Below are 9,723 nucleotides of genomic sequence, written 5' to 3' on the forward strand. Positions count from 1 at the left end.
GAGGAGGAGGAGGAGAAGAAGAAGAAGAAGAAGAAGAAGAAGAAGAAGAAGAAGAAGAAGAAGAAGAGCAAGAAGAAGAGCCTGTCTCCAAATGAAAAGTGAAAGGTTAGGGAAGGGACTTGGTGGTAGAGCATTTCCCTACCTGGCTTGAACCTTTAGGTTTAATTCCAAGCCTAGGGGTCGGGGGAGAGGGGGGCTGAGAAACTGAGGGAGGAGCATCACTAAGACATCCCGAGTGTCATCTGTTTGCCCAGTTCCATGAGTGTCCTGTGTCACTACTATGAGCTGGTTTGCAGCCCATTTCACAAAGTGGGAAACTGAGGCTCAATGCACTGAAATCACTTGCCCCAAGTCATGCAGCGTGGCAAGGAGGAGTTGGAATCCCATCCCAGATTTGGTCTCCCCCTACACTTCTGCTCTTGGCACCCATAGAGAAGCTGGCTCAGGCAAGGGTGGGCAGTCAGCCCAGCAGGCCCCATAGCCCATACACTAGCTGGGCCTCTGCCCATCATGTGATTCTGCCTTTTTCTGACACCCCTCCCCATTCCATCCTTATACTCCCTGGCTTGCTACAGTAGCTCATGCAAAGGATGATCTCTCTCTCCATTAATTTAGGGCCGACAGCATGCCACTGGCCAGGGGACAGCAGAGCCATTTGCTGCGAGGAGGCGTCTTTCTGTGGATCAGGGGAGCTTGTCTTTAGATAAATGACTTCATATTCACAGTAGCACTCAAAACTCATGGCGCCATAAATCTCCTTTAGCAGTGAATCGAGTTAGGATTATTTAGGGCAGGAGGTCCAGCGCCTGGGCACCCCACCTGGGCAGAGTTCTGTCTGTGGCTCCTCCTCCCAGCCAAGCATGACAGTTATGGCCACCGACTCAGACACCATATCCAACTCCTCAGTCCCACAGGGGAGCAGTCAGAGCATCGGTGGCCAGCCTCGATCAAACTGCCAGAGGCGAACAGGGGGACGGTCTGGCTGTTCCAACCTAGAACGAGCGCTGCCTTCTCACGGGCCAAGCCTGCCTTCTTCTCTCTCCCTCCTTTTTGCCCATCTCAGGCTGACCCTCTACGAACACCAAGTATGCTCTGAAGCCTCAGGGAGCTCACAACCCACAAGGCACATCAGAGAGAGTGAGTGCAGGGCCGTTTCATGTCCCTGGGAGCACTGGGAAACTATAGCATGGGAGGTGTAATTATCTGGACAGGCCTCAGCTTCATTGGCCAGGGGAAAGCCTTCCAGGCGGTGGGAACAGCATGCTCAAAGGCCTCCGTGCTAGGGAGGTAGGTTGATTTGGGGGAAGGTCTCAGGGAGGAAGTGGGCAGCAATCACTGGGTGAAGAGAGGCTTCCAGATAACCTTGACTAGATGCATTTCCCTGGGGAGCCGGGGGGAGGGTGTTCCTCACACCCTAGACTGTTTTGCTGTCTTAAAAAAATAATAATTTTACTTTTCACATGTGGGTATCTTGCCTGCCTGAATGCCTGTGCCCAAGGAAGCCAGAAGAATGTGCTGGATTTCCTAAAATGGGTGTTATGGCTCATCGTGAGCCATCATGTGGATGCTGGGAATCAAGCCTGAGTCTTCTAGAAGAGCAGCTAGTGCTCACAACCATTCTCTTCAGCTCAAATGTGCTTCTCCTACCACCTGGCTGGGCATACATTCAAGCCCAAGGTCTGGGTTTGAACTGCAGCTCTGCCACCTGCTAGGTGTGTGGCTTTGGGTGAGTCACCTAACTTCTCTGTTTTCAGCCTAGGGTTGGTGTGACAGTGATTGGCACAGAGGCTGGCACTGGACACCCAGCATCAGCACTAGCCATTTTTATTATCAACAGAAGCAGAGGCTCAGAGCAGTAGGGGCAGCTGTGGAGGTCTCTCAGCCTACGTGGGCACAGGTGGCCCATGTCTCTGAGTCCTGGACTCTGCCCTCCCATGCTCTCCATGTCGGGGGAGGGAGAGGGTGTCTCTTCACTGCCACTCTTGACATCTGCCCGCCTTGTCCCTAAGCTGGGGAGACAGAGAAGTTCTGTCCTCCGGGTCCCCAGACATTCATGAGTTGTCTGGGTCCCTCCTACTGTCCTCTGAAGCATCCCCATGTTCCAGTCTGACCCTTCATGCCCAGCCAGCCAACAGCTGGGGGGTGGGGTCAAGCTCCTCCCACGCTCTGTCCCTCTTGGCAAGTTCAAGGGGCAGATGAGGGCACAAGGCAGCCATGTGGCTTCCTGTCCAGCTGGGTCCCAGCCCTCCCAGCCTGCTTTTTTTCGTTTATAGACCTCAGTTTTTCCATTAGAAAAATGGGGGTGGTGGTGATTATGTGGATTTAGGAGGTGAAACTTGGAAGTCATATCCTACTCATGCTTAATCCTATCTGAGTAGCTGACTTCTTCTGGGCCTCTGTTTCCTCGCCTGTAAACTGGGCGCAATGCAGGTGTGAACTCATCCATGGGTGTGAACTCACACACAGGTATGAAGTACTCACAGGCAGGCATCCCTTCTAACTTAAATACTTCTGCCTTCACCATGCCTACTTGGATAAAGGAACCCGCCATTCCGCCTCTCTTGGAGAAGGACCTGGGCATGGGGATGACTCTCACAGGTGCCTAGTGTTGTGTCCAGGCCCGCCCCGACCCTGTGCCACCCCAGCGGGAGGATGGGGCTTTGTGCTGATGGCCCAGGAGGCTCCCTCACCTTCCTTCTGAAGCGGTGGAGATGGAGCAGGGTCTCCAGGTCAGTGCGCTGCCTCTCGGCCGCCATGTAGAAGTGTGTCAGCCTGGCTTGGAAGGCTTGCTGTGTGGAGGAGAAGGCTGCCAGGTCTGGGAGCCCTGTCTCACCTGCTCCTTCCTCTGCAGCTCCCAGCTGGGCCGCCTGCTTGGACAATTCCAGGCCCTGGCGGTACTGGGCCTGAGAAGAGAAAGAATGTCTAATTCCTACCTGAGGGTCCACCCAGCCGTCAGGAGAGCTTCCATGGACCACGAGCCTCAGTTGCCCTATCTACAAAGCTCTGCCCATAGCCAAAGGTTAACACAGGAGTTGCAAATACCCAACAGTCCAGGACTTTGTCCTGGAAGCTCACATTCTGAAGGTTCTGTGACAATCAAGCCTGGGTCAGAGACTTCGATCCCCAGCAGGCCTCTCTGCTGTGTCCAGGCCAGCTCCGTCCTCCAGTGCCCAGAGTTCCCTGAGAGCTGTGACAGCCCAAGGCTTCCTGAGTCACTGCAAATGCAATAGATATCCCTGTCTTTCTATGCTGACCCAGCAGGAGTAGGTCTGGGCCCTGGAACCTGTATTTTAAGAAACCACCAAGGGTTCTGACGTCTTGGTACTTGGTCTTGGAGGACTTCCTGGAGGAGACAGAACCTACGGTGATGGCTCTGTGGTTCAGGCTGCTCCCTGCTGCCCCGGAAGCTCCCTCACATTTTTCCACCCCTGTTCCCAGGACCTAGTTGACCCCACCCCAATGCTCCCTCGGCAACTTGGGTCTCAGAACATACCGCGACCTGCAGGAAGAAATCCTCAAACTCCGAGTGGACGTTCTCTACTGTCTCTGCACATACATTCGCAGGAGCAAGCGCCTGCAGACACTGGCTGCCTTCTCCTCCCATCCAGTCACTGACCTGGGCAGAAGACAAAGGGTTAAGTGTGATGGTGGGGGTGGTGGGGGGTAAGGAACCACACCAGGCTAACTGCTTACTTCCTTGTGTGTGTATACATGCATGGGTGTGTGCGTGCGTGTGTGTGTGTGTGTGTGTGTGTGTGTGTGTGTGTGTGTGTAGGTACGCATATGTGAGTGCATTTGTATATGGAGGTCAGAGGTCAACCTAGGTATTGCTCCCTTAGGAGCTGCCCACCATTTATTTATTTATTTATTTATTTATTTATTTATGAATGACACAGGGTCTCTCACTGGTCTCTGGGATTCACCAATTAGGCTAGGCCTGGCTAGCCAGTGATTTCCCCCAGGGTCTCAGCCTCTATTGCCTCAGAGCAGACGTTACCAATGCACACCAGTATACCCGGCGTTTTACGTAGGTCCTGTGGATCAACCTCAGGTCCATTACTTGTGTGGTAAAGCACTTCACTGACTGAGCCATCTCCCTGACCCCTCGACCCCTCGAGGGGCCAAAGTCTCTGTGTCCTCAGTCAGTCATGGGCCTGGGTGGAAACCCTGGCAATGCTGGGCAGGAGAATCAGGGAGGAAAGTAGATGGCTGCGTTCTGCAAATGTCAGAGGGCGATGGCCTCGCTCAGCTTAGCCCAGAGGGGGTATGGTTCTGTGAGTGCCCTGCCCCTCTGGGCAGAGGAGACCCTTTGTCTGTATGGTTGTGGGAGGAAGCCAAGATGGCGTGAGGTCACAGGAAGGCAAAACTTGGGTCGGTCTGACCATTTATAGTCACCTGGTCATATAAGGTTGGTCTCTGGGGGGTGAGTTCCCTGTCTGAGGGGCATGTAACTGGGTCTGGAGAAACACCTGCCAGTGGCAGCAAGTCCCCCAAGAACTCACTGACGCCCCTGGCTTCAGTTTATGGATGGTGATGGACAGGCATGAACAGTCAGTGAGGGATGGATGATAAAAAGGTCCCCTGAACCTGTGATGGTTATGATGTGTGTCTGAACATGGCAGAGTATAAGATCAGCTAGGAGACGAGCCCCTGGGGCTTATCTTGATTTTGGTGATTGCCGTGGGAGATCATTCCCTGGCTGGGATCCTAGACTGTGTGTTCCCAGTTATGGGAAAGAGCCTTGTCTTGCCCGAGTGATGCACCCGTGAACTGGGAGCCAGAATAAACTCCTCAGGTTGCTTTTATCAGAGTGTTTCATTATAGCAACAGGAAAAGAGAATGAGGCATTCCTGCTCTGGGGACACAGACAAGTTCCTGTGAACTTACATTGTCTTCATAAAACTCAAGGCTAGAAATGAGGGTGCAGAGGCTTGAGCAGTCACGTGACCTGGGGGGGCACCAGAGTCAAAACTAAGCACCCAGCAGGTCTGACCTGGCCCAAGGCAGAGAGGGTTGTGTGGACTTTAGGTACTACAGCCAGGTGAAGGGTTACCAACAGCTCCAGGCTCAGACTCCAGATGTGCAACCTCAGTGGGTAGCATATGCCGGCCCTGGTTCCCCTCCCAATGTGTGGTGGGGAATCCCCAAAGATCCTTTATCACTGGTAAGAGACCATGCTGGAAGACAAGGATATTCACCAATATGCTAGTCTGGGGCACGCACACAGCCAGTGCTCAATAAATGCAACCCTTATGGTTGTATCTTAATCACCAGTTGAATGCATGTTTTCTGCCTTGCCCCAAACACCAAGGCCTGCCAGTGTGATATGTTAATTCCAGAACATAGTGGGCCCTGTAAGTCGCCATGTCCTCTGCAGCCTCCCCTTCACCTGGTAGATGGCACTTTCCAGGTGGCCCAGGCGGACACGGAGCTCCAGCCTTCGGAGGAGCTGATTGGACGCAGTGACTAAGTCATGAAGCTGCTCATCCACAAGGTTGTACAGGGCAGCAGCCTCGGTCAGATGGCTCCTGGGACGGGGAAGAGGGTGAGAAGAGAGATGCTCATCTCTGTGTTCTCATCAGGCAAGGGCCTGCCCTCCTAATCTGTGGCCCCAGCTGGGCTATCAGCCACCGACTTGCTGTGTGACTTGGAGCAGCCCCCCTAGCCTTCTCTGGGCCTCAGTAGCAAACCTGAGGGTGGCATAGGAACTGAAATTACCCCCCCCCACACACACTGTTTGGCAGAGTATTAAGCCAGCTGGATAGATCTAAGTCTGAACCCCAGCTCTGCTACCTGCTGGTGTGGGTCCTTGCACATTACCACTTGAGGGGTGGTCTCTGGCTCCCCATCTGAAAGGTGGGGATAGTAACAGAACCCACTTCCTGGAGGGGCTGTTGAGCAGAGAGTGATCTGAGCAGGGGCTTCCAGTACCCACATTCCAACCCAGGCTGGTAGGAGGCCCTGACCTTGGAACTTTATAGTACTGCTTAGGGGGTTCTGGCCAGCCAGGGAACCTTAGACCTTCCCTCTTTCATGAGAAACATTCAGTGGAGTGTCACGCACAGGAGGCTGGGTGGTGCTCACACATTTGCAACATCGTATCTTCCCAGCCTCCATTCTGCAGGGAACGGGTGCAGAGAGCCAGGCAACTGTAACCCGCAGATGGTCTTTTGTCTCCAATAGAGACTTGGAGTCAAAGGCTGGCTTCAAATTCCTATGTAGCCAAGGATGGCATTGAACCTGGGACCCATCTGCCCTGCAAGTCATTTTTAAATTGGCCAAAGCCAGAGGACTTAAAGCAGCTAGTGAGGGGTCTTCTCCCATGGATGCTTGGTGAAGGGAGAAACCTGGAGTCTCCCATTCCTAACTGGGGAGACGGTTTTCAGACAAAGATGATGGAAGGAAAGGTGCCTTTTCAAGGAGCCCTAGTTACGGATCCTACATCCATCGGAAGAAAGTCCAAAACTCCTGAAGGAGGGGCGAGCCACGAGGGCTGCAGAGATGAGCACAGAATAGCAAAGCGCCGCAGTGAGTGTGTGCCCACAGCGCCCCCTGGTGGAACTCCAGGTCAAATGTCTGGAGGGACCTCAGGTAGTCAAGATGGGCTGGACGAAGCCGTGAGGCAGGGGCATGGTGGGTAACAACAACAGGGAATTGTGATGGGCAGGAGATGGCTCACAGTTGGCACGGGGTCCATTGTTATTCCCACTCCACCTGCATGAACCTGGCGTCTAGGGGTGCACCTCAGGGTGATCTGCTCTACCAGCTTCTATCCGATTCTTGGCCCCATCATGTTCCAGATGAGTGATCCTAAGATACTCAGCCAACCTTTTTATAAGTCTCAGGCGCCTCTGCTGTAACTAAAGGATCCACCTCACAAGTAGGAATTAAATGAGTTAATATTTATAATTATCTAGAACAGTACACACAGATATATCAAACGTTAGTTCAATACGTAAGTTGTTCTTAGTTGTGTGCACAAACTTAAGGCGGGCCTGTAGGGGTGGCTTCCCAGCTGACCCAGCCGTGGCTCCTTTGGGTCTTCCTACTTCCCTATGCTCAGCCTCAGTTTCTTCTAGCCAAATAAAGGTGGTATAAGCAGACCAGGTTCTTTCCAGGAATAAATGAGACAGACCTTGGAGGGCTTGGACCAGAGTCTGGGGTAGAAGAGGGAGAGGTCCGCATGTGGAGGGGAGAGATGAGAGTGGAAGTCCCTCAATGCCTGTCCCTGGCTAAAGATGCTCAGCCGAGATGAAGGAGGGCTGGTGAGGTTATCCCCAAGGTTCAGAGGGTATGGAGGTGGCTTCCCTAGACTCACAGTAAGCATTCTCTTCACAGGGTGGCCCCGCTTCTGAACTCTGACTGGGAATGAAGGAGGGGAGACTGGGTGTTTATACCTGACATCAGGGTTAGCATTCAGCTCGCTGGCCTCCTGCTGCAAGCTGGCTAGAGTAGTTCCACCTTCCCTCTGGAGGGCCAGCAGGCCCGGGTCCCTCAGCACAGTCTCCATCAGCTCCTTGGACTTGCTCAGGCACCTGGTAGCCTCCTGCCAACAGAGGGGGGTGCCCTGAGGCCCAGGCTCCTCTTCCCACCTTCCAGGGATCCCACAGAGAGCGAGCCTGACTTTCCCAGCTGAGTCCAAGCACCTCCATCCTTCAATCTCTAGCACATCTCCTGAAGCTATGGCCCTCCTATCACCATGGTAACCTCACTGGTTCTAGCTCCCTCTTCTCTCTGGAACACCCATCTTGGACTCTTGTTTGAACTTTCTGATGCCCTCTGGTTTTCCCTGAAGCCAAAAAATAAAAAAATAAAAATTTAAAAAAGGGACATCAAAGGGCATATCCCATGATCCCCTATTTCAAACTCCCCTGGTCTTTTTTTTCCCCCTTTAGTTTTTCAAGACAGAGTTTCTCTGTATAGCCCTGGCTGTCCTGGGATTAAAGGCGTGTGCCACCACTGCCCGCCTCCCCTGGGCTTTGCTGCCCAGCTCCTGGGCCCATCTCTCAGAGATGTGGTTCTTATCCTTCCTTCTTACTCTGCTCCACAGACATGCAGCTACACTCCACCTCAGGGCCTTTGCACTTGCTTGTTCTCTGCCTGGAATTCATTTCGCTCCAAGACATACTCTTTCAGGCCTCACTTAAACACTTTCTCTTCAAACACCTCTTATCTGCCTCGCTCTTCTCACTCAATCTTACATTTACGGCATTTGGCACAGTTTGTGCTATCTTCCTTCCCTCCCCTCCCTCCTCCCCCCCCCCCCCCCCTTTTCAGCATAGAATCTCATGCATGCTAGGGAATTGCTCACCACTGATCTACATCCCCAATCCCTCATAACTACCTTTTAAATGGCCACTCTACTACTGCACCCTGACCCTCACCAGGGCTCAAGCAAGCCAATTCCTCAGGCTGGGTCCCCAGTACAGGACGCATGATGGATCCCCAAGAACTATTAGCTACCCCCCCGCCAGTGTCCCCTCCTGGCATTCTTGGTACTCAGAGCCTGAGGTCTGCTAGCGGCTTCCCCACCTGGCATCCCAGGTTTACCTGCACCCCACCAGGGGGGTCACCCTTCTCAAACTCTTGTATGGAAGTGTGCAGCAGGGAGGAGGCCTGGTGAAGGTCAGTGAGGAATGGGTCCAGTCTCTGCAAGGACAGGAGCCAGGGCAGAGCTCAGCCTGAGGGAACCGAGAGGAGAGGCCTTTTCCCAGGGGACTCGGAAAGGGACCAGGTGGCGCTTCTAGAACTTACTCTACATCAGAACCATCAGGAGAGCTGGTGAGAGCACAGCTCTGGACCACACACCCCTCCCCCATGCCCGTTTTCCTCCCACCTCTACCCCACCCCACAGCTGAGCCAGTGCTCTGGGCAGTCTAAGAATATCTACCAAGTCTCCAAGCCACAATGCCGCTACTGCAAGTCATGCAGTCGGTAGTGAGGGAACAGGAGCCAGAGGAGAAAGAGGACGGGTCTGAGCTGTTCACAGACCCCAGGGGTCCTTACAGAAGGGGTGGATAGAAGTGTGAGGGTGGGCTAGAGAAGCGCCTTGGCCCAGCTGAGGCATCAGCTAGCTGTGAGACAGCAGGCAAGTTACTTAACCTCTCTGGCCTTTACTTCTGAGAGGTAGGAACTAGAGTACGTTGTTGTACAGCAGGACGAAGGGTTGATGTACTAATTTGTGTACAGGATTGAGAATAGAGCCCAGGGCTTGCCAGAATCATGCTCACCATCAGTTTTACACTCTGGATCACCCAATGAGATTTATCTTAAAGGGACCGCCTGAAAGTTGAAGTTCAAAGGTTATGTATGGGGTTAATGGGAGGCCTCTGGAGAGGGAGCCAGGAGCCAGGGAGCAGGACATGCCACTGAAATACGAGTACACACTTCTCCTCCCCTCTCCATGTTCAGCTGGGTGATTCTAGGATACTGAGGCCTGGATGCCCAAGACCCTGTGCTAAGTATCCTGTAGAACCATGCACACTTTCTGATGCCAGGTAGAAGCTGCCCTGAAAGCTATGCTGGTTTCCAGACTAGTAACCCACAGAAGTCTGTAGAGGGTCCCAGCCATCAATGCCTCCCTCCTCTAACCTCCATTTGTTTGTTTCTTTATTTGTTTGTTTAGTTTTTATTGGATGAGCGGTGTGAACACCATAGCATGTGTGTGTGTGTGTGCATGTGCATGTGTGTGCATGTGCATGTGTGTGCGTGTGCATGCGTGTG

General features: G+C 53.1%; 1 protein-coding gene across 2 annotated transcripts in view; it reads right to left on the reverse strand.

Annotated features, from left to right (window-relative positions):
* The window catches only part of Kiaa1755 (KIAA1755 ortholog), a 34,672-nt gene that overhangs the window by 2,194 nt on the left and 22,755 nt on the right, over positions 1 to 9,723 (reverse strand). For both annotated transcript variants that reach the window (XM_031372578.1, XM_031372577.1), the window contains exons 9-13: positions 8,551 to 8,649; positions 7,398 to 7,546; positions 5,390 to 5,528; positions 3,494 to 3,616; positions 2,691 to 2,903 (exon numbers count right to left, since the gene is read on the reverse strand). In XM_031372578.1, coding sequence (XP_031228438.1) covers positions 2,691 to 2,903; positions 3,494 to 3,616; positions 5,390 to 5,528; positions 7,398 to 7,546; positions 8,551 to 8,649 — 723 coding nt within the window. The remainder of the gene's footprint in view (positions 1 to 2,690; positions 2,904 to 3,493; positions 3,617 to 5,389; positions 5,529 to 7,397; positions 7,547 to 8,550; positions 8,650 to 9,723) is intronic.

This window comes from Mastomys coucha, unplaced genomic scaffold, assembly GCF_008632895.1.
Source record: "Mastomys coucha isolate ucsf_1 unplaced genomic scaffold, UCSF_Mcou_1 pScaffold15, whole genome shotgun sequence".
Classification (NCBI taxonomy): domain Eukaryota; kingdom Metazoa; phylum Chordata; class Mammalia; order Rodentia; family Muridae; genus Mastomys; species Mastomys coucha.